This window comes from Carex rostrata, chromosome 15, assembly GCF_964058835.1.
Source record: "Carex rostrata chromosome 15, lpCarRost1.2, whole genome shotgun sequence".
In the NCBI taxonomy this organism is placed as follows: Eukaryota; Viridiplantae; Streptophyta; class Magnoliopsida; order Poales; family Cyperaceae; genus Carex; species Carex rostrata.
The window spans coordinates 5,290,777-5,309,956 of record NC_135932.1 but is presented as its reverse complement, the minus strand read 5'-3'; the positions used below and the strand labels follow the sequence as shown (position 1 = coordinate 5,309,956).

The 19,180-nt window shown below is 33.3% G+C and overlaps 2 protein-coding genes across 4 annotated transcripts; both read right to left on the bottom strand.

Moving 5' to 3' along the window:
- Window positions 1-371: 371 nt before the first annotated feature.
- Window positions 372-2,586, bottom strand: LOC144566279 (uncharacterized). Of its 3 annotated transcripts, none has more exons than XM_078316269.1 (4): window positions 2,411-2,586; window positions 1,710-1,986; window positions 1,221-1,469; window positions 372-855 (listed from the first exon to the last, which is right to left on the bottom strand). In XM_078316269.1, exons 2-4 carry the CDS (start codon window positions 1,935-1,937, stop codon window positions 721-723), a joined length of 612 nt encoding a protein of 203 aa, XP_078172395.1. In that variant the 5' UTR covers window positions 1,938-1,986; window positions 2,411-2,586; the 3' UTR covers window positions 372-720. The 3 variants fall into 3 exon arrangements, with proteins under 3 accessions (XP_078172395.1, XP_078172397.1, XP_078172396.1); XM_078316271.1 differs by having other exon boundaries at window positions 2,458-2,573; XM_078316270.1 differs by having other exon boundaries at window positions 2,313-2,542.
- A 9,590-nt stretch (window positions 2,587-12,176) lies between these two features.
- On the bottom strand, window positions 12,177-14,187 carry LOC144565994 (endochitinase EP3-like). The gene is made up of 2 exons (XM_078315859.1): window positions 13,748-14,187; window positions 12,177-12,731 (listed from the first exon to the last, which is right to left on the bottom strand). Exons 1-2 carry the CDS (start codon window positions 14,148-14,150, stop codon window positions 12,319-12,321), a joined length of 816 nt encoding a protein of 271 aa, XP_078171985.1. The 5' UTR covers window positions 14,151-14,187; the 3' UTR covers window positions 12,177-12,318.
- Between the last annotated feature and the right edge of the window lie 4,993 nt (window positions 14,188-19,180).

Below are 19,180 nucleotides of genomic sequence, written 5' to 3'. Positions count from 1 at the left end.
GTTTCACTGATAGGATAGCATGTAAGAATATAATCTTTTTTGTTTTTGTTTTACAAGACATGACTGAATTTTTTTTTTCACTGATATGATTTTTTTACTCCATATAGTTACGACATTTGCTTTTTGAGATGCAATCAAAACGCCATTGCGTTCATCATTCACAAAAGAAACTCTTTTTGATCAAAAATGAATATTTAAAAAGTACATTATGAAACCATTTCTCAGTTCTCAGTACCAAAAAGAACATTATGAAACCATTTCTCAGTTCTCAGTACCAAAAAGAACATTATGAAACCATTATCATACCTTCATTTTTCCAGGTACCAAAAAGAAATGCTTTTACATCGAAAACCACATTGAGAAACCTACTCTCGCAGGTTAGCTGTTCAATAAAAGAAAAGTGCAATTCTAGTTCATTGACAAGCGTCTAAATATATTGAGATTCACTTGAATCTCACAAGTGATGAGAAAAAAATAGGGCAGCTAAGTTTTGCAATCCTCAACAAACCTAAATACGATAAATCATAATACCTTCCACAAGAAAACACTATACTCATGATTGAAAACAAAAACAAATAAAAACTCAACAATCCAACAATACTAGAAGAAAAATACCAAATCTCACTCTGCTCATTGTGGCTCTTATCCCAAACCTCATCCTCTTTTCTTCATTACACAATAAATCAGTTAAAGTAGTTTTGAGGGCTTCAATACGTCGAGTCATTCTCTATCATCGCGACGTCGAAGAAAAGGTGGTAGATCAGCCAGACGCATGCTCTTCTTGCCCGATAAATGGTACTTTATTAAGTCCCGTCCCAGCAGCAGCAGCTCCTCACCACGGACTATGCACACATACTATATCCAGAAATAAGTAGTGTCAAGTTTGTTTGTTATGTATTATTTTTCACTTTTCTAATCTGTGTTGATGGGGTTAAGATATAATGAAAATGCATTTACATAACTTGAATGCGAAGGCAGCTTTCCTTGTTAAATTTTTTGTCTTCTTTCTTATCTATTAACAACTATGTTTATGAACATCAAAAGAAATAGTAAAAATACCTAGAAAACAAAGGCCCCACTGTGCCAAAACCATAGTTTAATATGGTTGATACCAGTAAATACCATGTGTAAGAGAACTGAAATAAGCATGCTGGAAAGTAATCACTGGTACATACTCTGTGCAGCAGAAACTAAATAGAGCAGTGAATACGAATAAATACCAGAAACATGAGTGCAAATGTGGCTAGGAACACTTGCAATGCTTCATCCAACCACTCCTTAAAATTGTTAAACCCTGAACTACTACCTTCACTAGCCCCATCGCCACCGCCGCCGCCACGTGGAGGCTTTTTACCAGCTCCACCATATCCACCAAAGTCAAGTCCCATCTTCTCTTTCAGTACATCCTGAAGTGACTTTTCTTGTTTCATCCCCTCCATTGCCTTCTTCAACGACTCCATTGAGAAAGGCTACAGACGGGTAGAGAGATATCATTTTCAGAAGAGGTTTGTAATACCATTACATATTGCATTAAATCAGCAGAATCGCATACCAACTACACATGTAGTATTTGACTTCATTTATACAAGGATTCAATTCAAAAGATGCCACACAAAGAAACTGGTTATTTTTCCTATCAATGAGATTGAATGCGCTACCCCCTTTAAAATTAAATTAAAAGATAATAGAATAGAGAGGATGTTTCTTACATCATCACTGCTACCAGCACTGCCGGCACCACCCATACCACAAATTGGGGCAAGTCTCTTATACTTGGGTGGACTATAAGCAAGTTTCCCACATGTGAAGTTTCTTGATTTTTGATCGAATGTTGAGGATAAAGAAGCACAATATACTGTTTCAAGCCTCTTATATTGCCTCCTGACAGCTGGGCCCAAGCTAGGCTTATATGTAGTCGTTGCTTGAATGCAACTCATGCTGAAGAAACGAGGGTTGAACAGTCGTATCTCATGAAATGTACTCTATCTAAAATTTTGAAAAGAAAAAAAAATACAAGCAGTGCAAATAGAATTAGATAAAAAATTGAATACAGACAAGTATATGAAAATACAATCTTAATTTCGTAAAAGACCAAATGTGAACTTTTTCTCTTTATCTTCTGTCAGTGAAAACTCTGGTAGAATGATTGAATTAGGGCTTGATAGAGCGACTATGTTTGTCAGTAATGGTGTTACCAGTGGTACCAACTTGTCTGATATGTAACCAATACAGCTGCTAAAAAATAGAGATGCCAAACTAACACACTGATTTTGAGCTCAACCTTGCCTTAAGACTTGTGGTTTGTGAAATACCTTGTAAAATAAGAAACTTTTGTACCAGAATTGCTGAATAATTGAAACTAATTCGTTAGGAAACCCAGAAGTAGTCCTCCATAAACCCCTAAAAATACCTCTATTTTGGTTCGGAATTGAGAGAGAGAAGTAGCTGGAGAAGTACTAAACCCTAAACCTCGTTTGCCACGTCTGAGGCGAGCGGTGGAGCCGAAATGAGAGCCGCTTCCTAGGAAAGGAAAGAGGAGGATAGAAGGAGACTGAAGATTCGCTTCAGAAATGGAGTTCTCCAGTATTTTTTTATCTCTTGAAATGTTAAGCTTTAAGATTCGCTTCAATATCTATAACTGATATGACGGTCGGATCGGATGCTTTTTCCCAAAAAAAAAAGAAGGGAGAATTTCATTTATATCACTCAAAAACTGTGAAATTACGTATGTACCATCCAAAATTCTATAATTACATATTTACCATCTAAAAATCTAATAGCTCACATATTTATCCAATTAATCAAAAAATGAGATTAATTAAGTTTAATGTTATATAAAAAAGAGTTTATTTAGTCTCTTCCCCTTCTCTACCACTTCCTCTTCTACGCATATATTTACCTCCCGCTTTTTTTGGCGTAGTTTTCCCTTTTCCGCTGAAACTCTCTCCTCGTCTCATTTCTCCCGCTGAAACTCGAAGAGAAGAGGGCAACAGACTCAAAGATTAGGATTTCAGCTCCAGTTTGATCGTCTAAAAACAATGTAACCACTCCACATTTTCCAACATAACAATTCTAATTGAATTCGATGTTGATACGCAACCCATTATTAAAGTAGTAACTGAGTTTGAGAATTTGTGTTTTGTTACTGGCTCAGTTTGGATTATATGTTTTTAATCTCTTATATTGGGTATAAAGGAGAACAGATCTAAGGAAAAAAAGATAGGGCGTTAAGTTAATACTTGATTAATTATAGTTTTAAGAATAATAAACACAATTAATCTAAGTTTTGGGTATATTTGATATATACTAAAGTTATATTGGGTAAATTTGTGAGTTATTAGATTTTTAGATAGTAAATACGTAATTATAGAGATTTGAATGGTAAATACGCAATTTCACAGTTTTTGAGTGGTATATATGAAATTCTCCCAAGAAAGAAAGAAAAAAAAAGTTTCTTCACTATATCAGATATGAGTGAGGCTATGGTAATATACTAATATGAATAGAACTAAGGTGTTCTTAAGCTCATCAAAGTGTTTGGTGAGCTTAACTCCAAAATTTATCAAATCAATTTTAAATGATGAATCCGAACCGTTGAAACCCACCTATCTTACGAGTGATGCATCTACATGTGAAAATTTTAAATATTCGAATTAATTTAGTATAAAGTAAGCGGCCAGAAAACGTTCAAAAATGTATGCACTAAAATTAATTTATTAACCTTTTAATTTTGACTGATTGACTTTATACTAAATTAATTCGAATGTTTAAAATTTTCACATGTTGACGCATCACTCGTAAGGTAAGCGGGTTCCAACGGCTCAGATTCGTCATTTGAAACCGATTTGATGAATTTTGGAGTTAAGCTCACCAAACACTTTGGTGAGCTTAAGAACACCCTAGTTCTACTCTACTAATATTATATAATGGTTTGTGTTATGGGTTTATATCTCTGTTTTTTAAATTCAAATTGTCGATCTAAATGATCAAACATGACATTTATATAAAGATCTACATGCAAATTATATTTTATATTTTTTAGAATCTTTTTTTTTTTTTACCTTTTTTAGATAGACAGAAGATCACTTGATTTGAATATTATAGACCATTCAAAAACAGTGATATTGTACCTATCTAATAAAATAATAAAAAGTAAAAAAAGAAAAAACATAAATTTAGTCTGCAAGTACAATTCATATGAAAAAGATGTTTAATGGTTCAAATTAATTTTTTTTTTTTGAAAAATAGTGGTATTTTACCACCGATTTCATTGAAATCAAGAATCATAGCATATTTGACCTAGTACCTAAAATTGGTACCAAAATCAAATATGTCAAGTCTGTACAGCTATTCAAAACATAAGCAAAAACAATAGAAAAAAATCAAAACATCTTACCATGTCCACAACACAAGAAGGCAACAATCCTAGGAAAACACAAAAACATCATAACATGCATAAAACTAAGTACTACAAATCTAATAAGTCTTCATCATCTTCCTCGACGCCAAACATTGGAAATGGGGGGGTGCCAACCCCAGAATCCTGCACCAGGAGGTCCAAAGTTTGGGTCGTGTCTGAGCTTCTTTCCTCTTCCAGCAGAAGGAGATCTGGAAGATTCTTAACATCAAAAGGCAATATAAGATTTAATTTAAAGAATGAATCATCATCTCTAGATTTACACCAAAATTGAGTCAAAGCTATAATCTTAGTACCAATAACCTTAATAGAATTTCAAATTAATTATTTAAAACTTAAAATAAATATATATCTATAACACATGTTAGATATGTAATATGCATATTACCATAGCCTCACTCATCAAATAGAGATAACGTACTTCAATTTGAACCACAGTCGAAGTGCTGCATTGTTTAGGCATGTTTAGTTGGTTATATTAATATCAAGTAAAAGTTGAACACTTCTGGACATGCAATTTAATAACTAAGCAACTTCACCAAAGTAATGATATGATTAGATGGGTCAAATTAAAATTACTAAAAATCATTTGATATTCAAGATTACAATGCTCAATCTACAAATTAATTTAAATTTGAATTATTGTAAGTACTTGAAACTCATATTTTTATCAAGAAGTAATTTAATATATGAATGTTAGTCAGAAATAAACATAGACATAGTCGGAAATAAACATAGGCCAACCATAATTCACAAAATTCAAACAAAAGTCAAAATGATAGCAATGGACAACCTAGGCTGCCATTGTTATGGCTTGTTCCGCAATGAGTGGAATAGCGACGGAATAAAGGAATTTGGAATTGAGAATTAATCACTCTTCTTCTCTATTTTAATTGTGTTCGATAAACTTAACAAATAGAATAGTAAAAGTAAATATTCATTAAATATAATAATAGTAGGAAATGACTATTGTACCCTTGTTGAGTTTTGTTAATGCACCAATGCACTGAATACTATTAATTGATTATAACTCATATTCAGTAAAATGTTGACGTAAACAGACCCACCTGTCAGTATGAAGAGCTCACTGAATGCTCCCTGGGGCTATGTACACAAAATAATGAATTTAAGCTAAAATCAAATTAGAGATGAAGTTTAGAAAGTCCAATGGAAGATGAAAGGATATAAAGAGCAATAAAATTTAAATAAAAAGTTAAACTCCAGAATCATTTATATCAAAGAATAAATACAATTATTAAATTTTATTGATGATCACTCTAGAATCATTCAAATTTTATTGATGTTCGGCACAAAAGAATTGTGGTGGAATAGGAAAAGAGTGAGAAATTGTGAAAGAGTTTGCCTCGTTGCTCTTGACCTGGAATTAACATCAATGACTAAAATAGCTAATCCAAATCATATAGGTTTTACAGTTAACATGCAAATTAGTATAAATTAAGTGTGAACTTTGTATAAAATATTAAAACGACAAATAAAATTAAGTGCGAATTTTATATAAAATGACAGATCAAATTAAATATGAATTATGTATACAATTAAGTTTGTAATTTGTACATGTCATGTAGGAAAACAAATTTTAAGTTGTGGTGCGTCTCCAAAAAAATAATGACGAGGAGCCGAGTCTTTAAAAAAAAAAAAATGTAAAACTACATATGGAGAATTAAAAGTTGACTTAAACCTTGATAAATAAATATATCTCCATTTCATTATTAAGCGCGTTGTGTGTCCGATTCGTTAACAGTTATGATTGAAAGTTGAAATTTCAGATTTAATCTTATCCCTCCAATTACATAATATGTCTTTTTTTGATTAAATGTATCTAAATAATGTGTAGAAGTCTAAATTTAACTAAAAACACACCCACCATACGTACCGCCACATGATGTCTTACAATTAAAATTAAATAAACTTTGAAATTCAGAGATATAATATGTTTTCCTATTTCATTCATTTTTTATTTCTTCCTCTCTAATTTAGCGATATAAATATGTTTCATTGTTTCAATCATTCCTTATTTATTTTCTATGTTTCTATAGCTATTGCCGTGAGAAATCTAGAAATATTATCAATTTTGTTTCTATATAAGATCTATACAGATCACAACGGAAATCAATTGAAAATCTTAGAAGCACAAATCAGATGATGAGTGTATGCACCTGATGAGGAAGAACAGGAAGAGACTGGGCGAAAGAACAGGAACAAGTAATTCGGTTGTAATATATTTTAATTGTTTTGGTTCAGACTTTCATTTTCATACCATAATTCATATATTTTAATCGTTTGATGGAAACAATCATCTTTTTTGTTTTAAATAAATAAAACGGACTATTTTAAGGTGAATGATTATACGGCCATTTTTATTAATAACCCAAAAAAAAAGGTTTTCTACAAAAATAACCTCAAAATCTGAGTTTTTTCAAATATAACCAAACCGCCAGGGTTGCTGGCGGTCCACTTCTATAGCGGACCGCCAGGGATACGGGCGGTCCGCTAGGGACACGACCGCCAGAGTTCTGGGCGGTCCACTATTTTTTTTTTTTAGAGATCTGATTTTTTCTTAATATTTTCATTTGTGAAGTTTTAGTTTTTTTTTTGTTTAGGGTATTTGTCAAAAAATTAAGGACTTGGTCTTTATTAAAAAAATTTCAAGTTCTGACAGCTTGTTGATTTTCTTCTCTTTTTTCGGTTTTTATAATATATGTATAATATATACATATATACATATATACATACATACATACATAGAAAACAGATTGTAAAGAAGAAGAAGAGAAGACAGAGAGAATTTCTGCAGCAAATCCCCTCCCTTTAGGAAGTTTTGAACATCGAGTCAGGTTTTTGTGTCTTTGCATGGCAACATTTTTCTAAACTTGTAGATTAAATATCTATCTATTTGTTAAATAAAAGATTGTCAATTAGATACTTTGTAACGAGCTTTAATATTTGCCATTTTTTTGGCAGCGCACCTTAAATCAGTGGAAATTTGAATATATATATATATATAGAGTTAGGCTGGGGTGCTATGGATAACATAGAGGCCTCTATGCTACGGCTCAATATTCGAGTTTTCAAAATCCAAACGGTCGATCCGAACCGTTCATCTTATTCTCCATATTAATATCTGCTTGGAGACCAAATTTTATAATTTTCTGAATTTTTTTACTATTTATTAAGCCACTTTGAAAATCGCTAATCCAACGGTTTTACTGTTTTGTGCAGCCACCGTTGGATCAACAATTTTGTAAAATACTTAATAAATAGTAAAAAAATTCATAAAAATGTAAAATTTGGTCTCCAAGCAGATATTAATATGGAGAATAAGATGAACGGTTCGGATCGACCGTTTGGATTTTGAAAACTCGAATATTGAGCCGTAGCATAGAGGCCTCTATGCTATCCATAGCACCCCAGCCTAACTCTATATATATATATAGAGATGGGCTATGGTGCATTGCAATGCATAGGCCATGGTGTGCATTGGACCATAAATCACCGATTCAAAGTCCAAATGAGCGATCCAAACCGTTCATCTTGTTCTCCATATTAATATGTGCTTGGAGACCAAATTTTATATTTTTTGGAATTTGTTTACTATTTATTAAGCCACTTTGAAAATCGCTGATCCAACGGTGACTGTTTGGAACAGTAAAATCAGAAGTCACCGTTGGATCAACGATTTTCAAAGTGGCTTAATAAATAGTAAAAAAATTCTAAAAAATATAAAATTTGTTCTCCAAGCACATATTAATATGGAGAACAAGATGAACGGTTTGGATCGCTCATTTGGACTTTGAATCGGTGATTTATGGTCCAATGCACACCATGGCCTATGCATTGCAATGCACCATAGCCCATCTCTCTCTCTCTCTCTCTCTCTCTCTCTCTCTCTATATATATATATATATAGATGGGCTATGGTGCATTGCAATGCATGAACCCTCTTATGCATTGCACTATAAATCATGGATTTAAAGTCCAAACGACCGATCCGAACCGTTCATCTTGTTCTTCATATTAATATGTGCTTGGGAACCAAATTTTACATTTTTTGGAATTTTTTTACTATTTATTAAGCAATTTTGAAAGTCGCTGATCTGATGGTCCAGAAAATTTTACTGTTTTTTACTGTTCATAGCAAAACAGCAATTTTCAAAAATGCTTAATAAATAGTAAAAAAATTCCAAAAAATGTAAAATTTGGTCTCCAAGCACATTTCAATATGGATTAAACATCTAACGGTTCGGATCGGTCGTTTGGACTTTAAATCCGTGATTATAGTGCAATGCATAAGGGGGTTCATGCATTGCAATGCACCATAGCCCATCTCTCTCTCTCTCTCTATATATTTGTTTTCCCCTTCTTGAAAATTATTTGTACAAATAGTTTTTTCTTGTCAATATTTAATACTAATAAAATTCAAATAAACAAGCGTATAGAGTGAGACTTGCATTATATTTTTTATTTTCATGTATAGTCTTCAAAAACATCAAAATTATGCATTTCTCTTTCTATAAATATGTAATATCATATTTCTCTGTCTAAATTATAAAAACTGACAAATTTATCCAACTTATTGTCTTTTCCATCAAAGCTCATATAAAATTTATAAAGTTCGTATTTTATCTTTTATTCAAATATACATAGAAAGTGTAAGAGAAATATTCAGTCTTGTAATTGGCTGATTTATGAGGGCATATGGTTAGTTTCTCTACTTATAACGCATACTCATTGTTATTTAGTCATATGCTTATGTGTATGTCACAACTAAAAAAATGGATGGTTTACTTCATAAATCAATCAATAGAAGACTAAACATTTCTCTTACAATAAAAAAATGAAAAATGTTAATAATGAAAATTTGTCTCACAACAGCCAATACACATTGTTATGCAACTTTTTCTTAATAAATGGTAAAATGAAAATTCTATAAATTTAAATGAGTTTTAATAGAACAGGAAATAAACTGGACGAATTAGTGAGTATTTGAAATTTAGAAAGGTAATATATATAGTAGTATGAACTTTAGAATGAAAAATATCCGACAATTTTAAATATATCATATCAGATCTCTAAAAAAAAAAAAAAAAAAAATAGCGGACCGCCCAGAACTCTGGCGGTCGGATCCCTAGCGGACCGTCCGTGTCCCTGGCGGTTTGGTTATATTTGAAAAAACTCAGATTTTGAGGTTATTTTTGTAAAAAAAACCTTTTTTTTTGGGGTTATTAATAAAAATGGCCGATGATTATATTGCTATGTAATATATTGAAATAAAGTGAACGATTATAATGCTATTATAATGCTATGTAATCCACATTTTTTTAAGATATTTTAAATATTGAATTGATTCGTGGAGAATTCGGATCGTTCAAAACACGAATGTTAAAGTTGTCATTTTCCTAGTATTAATGTCCCGTAAATTTTAAATAAAATAATATGATTTTAAATAAATTCAAAATTTATTTGTTCTCAAAAGATACTCGAACTCTTAAGCAAAATCAATCATGATGTTACATGTATGAGATGATGCTCTCCGTAATAACATCAACAAAAACAACAATAGTAGTACTCCTAGTCTAGTCTTAATAATAATACTTATTATGACGATATTGATGATGATTAGAACCATTTTACAATTGATGAATGAGAGATTCCTTTAATCAACCATGTTCAAAGTATTTCTCTCAAAAATCCACAGAATTGGTTGAAAAGATGACGACATTTGTTATCATTTTTCGTTTTCATGGATATCATGAACTTTATAAAATTCCGCTATACTCCTACATTTTCTTGATGACAACTAACAACAATTTTTTTTTTTTTTGAGAAAACCAACAACACAAAATTTAAAATGTTGCATTTATTCTACTTATTTTATTGTTTTAGTTTCAATTTTGCACTAATCAAAATTTATCTTGAAAATAAGAGGCATGAATATTAAGGTAACTGTTTGGAGATACATAGCATTGTGGGAATAAATCTGCTGCGATCTGAATTAGGTGAACAATACTCTGAAATTTTCTGTTTTTCCAAATCTATCCGTTCAACTAGTGTTATCAGAACCGGACCGGACCGGTCGGTTCAACCGAAATAACCCGGAACCGGTCACCTGTCCGGTTTGGTTCTCATAAAGGACCGCGTCTGCTGTTAAACCGGTGAAAATCGATTAAACCGGGCGAGTTTCATTAAAAAACCAACGATCAGACCAACCAAAAAAACGGTTCAAAATCGATTCAATTTTTTGAGACCTTTCTTTCTTGTGTGACCTGAACGAACCCTTCCTGACCTCTCATACAGCTCTTAGCCTCCGACCACCACCGACCTCAACCCTCTCTTTCCTAACATCTGCTGTTAATCCTACCAGGCTACCACCATGACCTCAGCCCTCTTCATCTCGACCTCTCCAACTGCTCCTACCACCACCCGTCTCAACCTTCCTGGCAAAAGGATGCTAAATCGCTAATGCCTTACTCTAGGTATCAATGGTTGTAAAACGGCCGATTGGGAATAGTGCAGTGTTGTTCGATTGGATACGGTGCTCCTTCTGTGAAGAGATGAGGGAGGAGGAAGGATGAGAGTTTGATGTCCTTTCAAGGTAAGAACTGTGCTGAATTTGAAGAATTTTAAGGGCAATGCAGACTGTTAGATGAAATTAGAGTTGAGATTTGAGTCAAAGATAATTTTTCTTTCCAAAAAAATTGAACTTTAGTAATCAGTTTTACTGGTACGCAGAGAATACTGATAAGAATCAGGGAGTATGTGCGTTTCATTTCTTTTCCTTTCATTCTTTAATTGAGTTCCTTTTAGCCTAATCGACAATAAATTGATAAGTATTAGTAAATTTCTTACATATGAGCTACAATAGTTCAAGCTTTTGATTATATTGAGTACATGGTTTGATTGATTCCACCGAATAAAATAAACCATTTGTGCAAATTAGGATAATGTTTGCCATGATTAAGCATGATCTTTTTGGTTATAGTTGAAAATTGTAAATTAAATGATGTATTATTTACACAAATGAAAGTCGATGTATGTTAGATACAATAATAATATGTTTGTGCCTTGTACAGTTGTACACAAGTCAGTTTTCCAGTCTCGTACATGCTATTTTTTGTTTTACCTTTCTTCCATGTCAGTTACAAAAATTCGATAAGTGCTACTTTGCCTTTGTTAGATTTAGACACAAAAATAAATAATCAGTTAGACTTTTGATTATAAACTATAATTGTTTTAAAAAAAACAGCGGTTGAACCAGTTGACCCGGCGGTTTGACCAGTGAACCATTGACCCGGAGCTTTACCGGGTCAAGGTCCGGTCCGATTCTGATAACATTGCGTTCAACTTTTTCTTGTGCACGCATCTTGAAATAGCTAGTTTGTCTGTGCACGCATTTCAAAACAAATTGATAGTTAAATTCGAAAAAGCAGAAATTTCATAATACTGTTCATCTATTTCAGATGGCAGCAGTTTTATTCCCATAGCATTGTGCACTTGTGGGAGATTAATTTATCTCTTGGGTACACACAGCATAACCTAAGTGAAATTTTGTAGATTTGACCCTGCACCTCTTTATTCTTCTCCATTTAGCATTTCCGAAGCATACCAAAAAGAGGGGAAATTAACCCAATTGGCCAATTATCATTATTAATATTTTTGGTTTATTTTATAACGGCTATGAAGCCCTTCCTTCCTTCTGTATAAAGTAAACATCTTGATTATAGATGGTAAATTATGACAATTAATCAATAAATAATATTCATTCAACTAAACCACTGTTTTTAATAGTAACATCTTTATTGCTCATCACAGTAGCAGAGTAGCTAGCTACAATTTATTAATGACAATCTAAAAATCTTCTTCATAATATAATTAATTCTCTACTAACAAGTTAGATTCTGTCCCGGATCAACTCCAAACTGCTGACAATAATCCTTATAATACCCGACACGTTTATTGACCGTTGCCGTGTTCTTACCGTCGCACTCGAGCGCACCGTTGATCGCTCTGATAGTGGCCCCAAATCCCTCTCCAGAAACAATTATTGAGTGCACATTCTGCATCCAGTACCACAATGCGGTTTTGAACGATATGATCACGTCATTGGCGACAGTCTCAGGCGAACCTAGGCCGTCGAACCCAATGCTGTTACCTGCTGGCCCGTAATTGAAGTTCCAAGAGAGTTGAATTGGGCCCCTGCCATAGTACCCCTTGCCGGCAACGCAAGGGTACTGCGTGTTGTTCTCGTCGCAGTAGTCCTTCGATGCGCCGTCGATCTCCTCTATGTAGCAGAAATCTGCATTTTTCAATATTAACCGCGTCAAAAAAATTAGCTTGAGTGTAGTAGGCTCAATTTTTGTTGACAGGGCATAGACTCAGGTAATTATTTATGTTTCGTTTAATGAAAAGGCCATCTATATTCTATAATTGAATATTTATGATGTAGGGGAGTTTAAAATTCATATGCTTTTGTAGTTTTAATATTTAACCACTTTACATTTGACACATTTGTAGAATTGCAGCGTCAACATATTTTGACCAAAATGTATGTAATTTTTTTAAAAAAATAATTGCAAGGATTTATTTTATTTTTTTATTTTTTGGAAATATATGCAAGAATTTGCAAAGATGGGAAATTGGTTTCATGTTGACTTTTCAAAGAGGAATTAAATTGGTTTTCTTTGCCTCCGCCTAACACCAAACGTCAACATATGTCGACATTAAGTGGACAAACTTTTACATTATATACCTCACAAGTCTACTCCTCACTTGGTCAGAGAAGGCATGCTAGCTTATCTTTGTTGTGCACAGACATAAAATTAATTTTGATATAATTACAATTTTGCCATCAAGTCCAACATCCCGGATTCCTCGGTGGCTTCTTAATTTTTTTTTTTTTGGGGTGATGTGATGGATAAACTAACTGCTTGTTGTCATGTTGTATTGCTATTTGCTAACCCCCTTTTTTTTTTGCATGTTGTATGAATGTATGAATTGACAAATATGTCGGTGGCAATGCCACCACCACAATTAAATTCACCATATCCATTGGCAACCCGCGTTAATTAATTTGTAAATCTAATTCTCTAACAATATTTTAATTCTATAATGGTGTATGACGCAGCAAAAATTATCAAAACCTCTGAGAAACATCGTGCAATCTAATCTGAGAAAGTTCATTTAATTATACCTCGTTATAAAAAATGTTGTTAACAGACAGAAAAAAGTTGCTTCATTAACTATAATTACTATTTCATTGTGCAAATTTTATTCCAAAAAAGCAAAATAAATTGTAAGTAAAAGAGAACTTACGCCCAGTCTCATGTGTAAAATGCGCGAATAATGCGGCTATCTCCCTCTTCGAGTCATCGGTTGTGCCAGTCCGTCCGAATGCCGGGTACGACCCGAGCGTAGACAGAAATGCATCACGTGTGTAAAACCCTTTGCCAACACAACTGGCAGCTGCCTGGCCGATGATACCATCAAAGAATGATTGTGTGACTATATCTGCCACTGACACGTCATTGGTCGGTGGTGAGGCATAGCATGGGCCCTGTTGGCAGCCACCGCCGCAATAATCACTGCCAGTGCCACAGTAGCCGTACTTGCTGCAGCAGAGGCCATCTGAGCAGCCACAATTTTGGCCGTTGATCGGGGTTAAGAGGGTGAGAGAGAGAATTGTGGATAGCAGGAGGTGTTTTAGGAGAAATGCCATTGATTGATATTTTTTGTGTGAGAGATGAGAACTGAATGGTTATGCCTTATGCCCTTATGTAGAGGAGAAGAGGTGAGAGTTTGGGGAGGGAAGAACGGTCAAAGTCAACGCATAACGGGTTTGGATCTAAATAGTTGGATTTTACATTTGTGGTTAATTTGATTTACCTATTCGTTCAATAAGGCTCATTTAACAGTATAAAATGATGGTGAATGGTACGACACATTGCTGTAGTCTTGTGAGTTGTGACATATCTCTTTCCGGAAGTAATTAAACGGGTTTAATTAGGGACCCGAACCATTAAGGCTAGTGTGTACGTGTCCAGATAGCTGCTCTGCTCCTTGTGGATCTCTTTCACGAATTCATATTCTCTCCTACTTGATAAGAGAATCTTTTACAATCACTAGATCTAAACCGTTCTTTTTAACTTGGCACGAATCTCAAAGCCCAATAATACTGCCCCTATGCTAGCTCGAATTTCAAACCGGTTTAGATTTAATCTCAAACCGTAAAGTGAGGTTAATCCTCTGCAATACCTGAGAGGATACGAATCCCCTCTGTCACAAGGCACAACGCTCCATTTGTTGCATGCGCGTTGAAAGATGTATTTACCTTTTGTCAAGTGTCAACTCAATGATTTAATATTTTCCCCGCAATAATAGATGGTTCTTTCAACGAAGAAATGGTTGCATCTATATCCTCTGATTGTGGAACTGGTCAAGCTACTAGAAGTTGAAATGTGAAGTTTGAAAAATCAAAGTTGGTAATTTGGTATGAGAAAAAGAATGCACTAATCTTGACTTCCAAACTTTGCACAATTAATGACGATTTTACCCCCAGACTGTCAGTTTGGAATAACACTGCCGACCTTCAGATGTCAATGACACCCGTTTACCCATTTAATATATCCGTATTCGATAAGACGGGTATGGATAATATTTTTTTTTTGTTAACTTATTGGGTATGGATATGTGTATGAATTTTTTTTCGTTAGATAAATATGTAAGGGTACTAGTAAAGATTATTTCGTACCCATTGGATAACGAATAATTATATAAAATAAATTATATCATAAAAAGAATATTATGCTAAGTATGAGTGAGTCTATGGTACTATGCATATTATGATTTGGTACCGTGCTACGGCTCTATATTAGAGTTTTCAAATCCTAACGGTCGATCCGAACCGTTCATCTTGTTCTCCATATTAATATGTGTTTGGAGACCAAATTTTACATTTTTTGAAATTTTTTTACTATTTTTTTTAGATTTATTGAAAATCACTGTTTTTGGATGGTCCATAATTTTCAGATCAAGTGATTTTCTAAATATCTAAAAAAATAGTAAAAAAATTTCAAAAAAATGTAAAATTTGGTCTCCAAACACATATTAATATGTAGAACAAGATGAACGGGTCGGATCGACCATTAGAATTTGAAAACTCGAATATAAAGCCGTAGCACGGTAACAACCCGTGATATGCATAGTACCATAGACTCACTCGCTAAGTATTGTATTTTTTTATTTGAATGTTTTATTATTTAGTTAAGAAATTAAATTTGCTAGAAAAAATATTTGTGATAACTGTTTTTTTGTTAGAAAAAATATTTGTCACAATGTAGTTATGCTAAGCATTTTACTTTTTGTATGATAACTGTTTTTTTTATGCCACCTCAAAACTTGGAAATTACCAAATTGTCACCCCAAAATCATTCAAATTATGAAATTGCCCCATTTATACATCTGATATACATAATTGATTACATTTATTCTGAAAAGTATTGTATTAAAAACGTATTTTGATATTTCCAATTTTACCCTTCATTTGAAGGGATAAAATTTCAACTGGTCTCTCCAGTTCCCTTCCCTTCCAGTCAAATTTTTTGTTTCGCTCCCTCCCTGGTTCGCTACCCTCCCAAAATCAAACGCACTCCCTCAAACCCGACTCTCTCCGGCGCTCTCGCTCCATCCCTCCCTTTGTCGTTGCCAGCCTGCTCCCCAGAACCCCAAATCAACGATCCCCTCTTCCAGCGACCCCGCTCTCCAATTTCTGTCCGTCTCTTCTCTACCGCACTCAACCGCTCAGTATCTCCTCTGATTCTCGCGCTAAAGCCTCCAAGTTATGGGATCAAGTCGCCCGCCAGCAACAGGTGTCTTCAATTTTTCCTTCTTTTTCTATTTTTCGGTTGATCAATTGTCTCTGATTTTATTGCTTTACCTTGAAGCGGTTGATTAAATGTAATGCGACAAGACAATATTTCTTTGAGTGACAGGCTGTAATGAAGCAATTTTATGGAAGTGACAATTACAATTAAGACTAGGTAGCATAAGGAAACTAAAAGACATGAAATGCAAAAATTATTAATTAATTTAACATGAAATCTTTATTGTTCCGTCGGAAGACCCAATACAAAACCAAGTATTGCTTGGATCAAATGCAATTAATTGTACCCATCCTAATTGATCAGTTTACAGTTTAAATAAACGAAGAAACAAGTTCTGGTATATACATGAAAGATTAAGACAGGAAAGATGCTGCATAAAAAAAAGGCCAGAACTGTTACTTCAAGATATATTGTCTTTTAATGCTGGTATAGAGCATCCAAGGCAGTAATACAATCAAAGAAAAGATTTCGGCCATTTACTTGGAACTCTATCTATCAGTGCATAACTAGATCCAAATCTAAGTGATGCATTTTGCATTAAATATTCTAGAAGAGCTTGCTATTTAAGTGAGTATTAATCAGTGGTCATTTTTTATTTGTAAATTTGAAATGTTACTACTTTTACTTTAGTTCATTGAAAGCAGGTAGCAACCTAAATGCTGCTATTGCAAAATGACAATTAGTACCAACATCTTTTTGCTTAGATGTATCATGACACAACACTGATTAGTATTCGAAATGAATGTTTGACAAGAAAATGTATATTTGGTATTTCTCTTATAAATGACATACAAGAGATTACAAAGGATACAAGAAAAAGTAAACCTTTTTCTTACTGATACCACTTCTGATAACAAAAGAAATATGTTATTGATAACAAAATATGAGCATAATTACTCTAACAACACTACTCAAATTCTTCATCATCAACTTCATTGTCGTCATCACTATCGTAAGCTTTTTGTTTACCCTTTCCAAAACCTTCTTGAATCTGTAAATTATGTGAAGCTATCGTTAATTAGTTTATCCTTTCCAAAACTTCATTATCATCATCACTATACATAAAAGGAAAAAAAATGAAATTATTTATGGTGCAGCTCATATAAAACATCAAAACATCATGTACAACATTGCAATATCAGAAAATATAAAACATGTCGCATGCCTTTAAGGCATGTTGAGTCTTATGGTTATGTATAGACACTGAATTTTCAGTAGCAACATGGGGAACTAGTGGGTGAATAAGTGCTAGCTGAACTAAAGATCCTACAAGTAACACACAGAGTTATTGTAAAACAGATCATGTAAAGCATTGCTATAATTAGAGTTGCCAAGGCGTTACTTTCCCCTAATTTATGACTAAACATCCCTCAAGGTATTAGTTTGTAATAATCTAGAAGTCAATAAATTATCACAAAACTTTGTTTATGAATTGAGTGATTAATAAACTGTTATTTTGTTGCCTTGAGTATTATTGCATTTATGGATCATTCCTTTATTTGACTAGAGTCAATAATTGGAATTGTGAAACTTCATAATATAGATGATATATATTCTTAAAAGTCTCTAACCGAGGTAATTAGCAGGAACACTAATTTACCATTACAAGGTTAGTATGTGGATTAAAAGATGATCCAGTTTTATAGACCACTGACAAGAGATGTCATTTTAATCACATAAATACATGTTCTAGGAATATGGTATTTGACAGACCCCGAATAAAACATTAAATAAAATTGTGTACGTGTCATTAATGTTTTCATTTAGTGTTAAGTTCTAAAGTATGAGGTATTCATCTTTCCTACTAAGAGATGTGTATGTGTGATTGTTATCTAACGCTGTTGGTAAAATGCAGTTATAACGGTAGCTCTTTGGTACACATAACTTAGCTGAGGTAGTGATGGTTTACCAAAAATACTATTGACCCTCGTATCTCTATACAAGCTATAGCATCACTGGGCCCCTTGGCAGAGTAAGATTATTGGCTAGCGGTATAATTACAAGAGTAATTATATTTGATAATCTACTCAAAATCAAGAAAAAATTAAGTTTCCAAGGATGACACACACCTATCTTGAAACTGATCTGATAGCTATAAGACGAAAGAACTAACACGAGTAAAACAGTTTACTGGATCGTGGTATTATACAGTACAGCATCATCTGTGTAATTGGATGGTCATAGTGCAGATGTCAGATGCCTCCTATGATTATAGAAGTTAAAACAGTTTTTAATTCTATTTACCAACATAACACAGATCCTATTGGGTCACACCGTATAGGAGCTAAACGGAGAATCTTACTGATTAATTATAAATTGATTATAATTAATATTAAGATGGTTATAATTAATTATACGTGTTATAATTAAATTTAAATGTCATATAAGATGACAAGCAGAAACAAAGGTTAATTTATAAACGTAGACGTTACGTTGTATAAAAGTTACCGAACAACAACCGAAAAGAAATATAATTGTACATGACAATTATATATATATTTGATTTGTATTTTAATTATTAATTATGGATTTGAATTATGGGTTTAAAATCCATTAAATAATCAAAGCCTTAATTAAAATTAAAAATCCAAATTGAAAGCCCAAATACAAAGCCCATTTGGCCAAGGGAAAAATGGTCTTTTCACATCTCTTGGACGACCTCCAAACCGCCACAAATAGGTGGCATGGTATTTTGGTAAATAGGCATAGTTTCAGGTGTATTCCAGTCCTTTACGAACCTCCTCAAAAGCCTATAAATAGAAGGGTGCATTGAAAGAGATTTTTGATCTTGAATCAATTAACAGGTGCGAGTCTTGTTTACGTGGAAAAATGATCAAAACACCTTTCTCCAAAAAGGGCGAAAGGG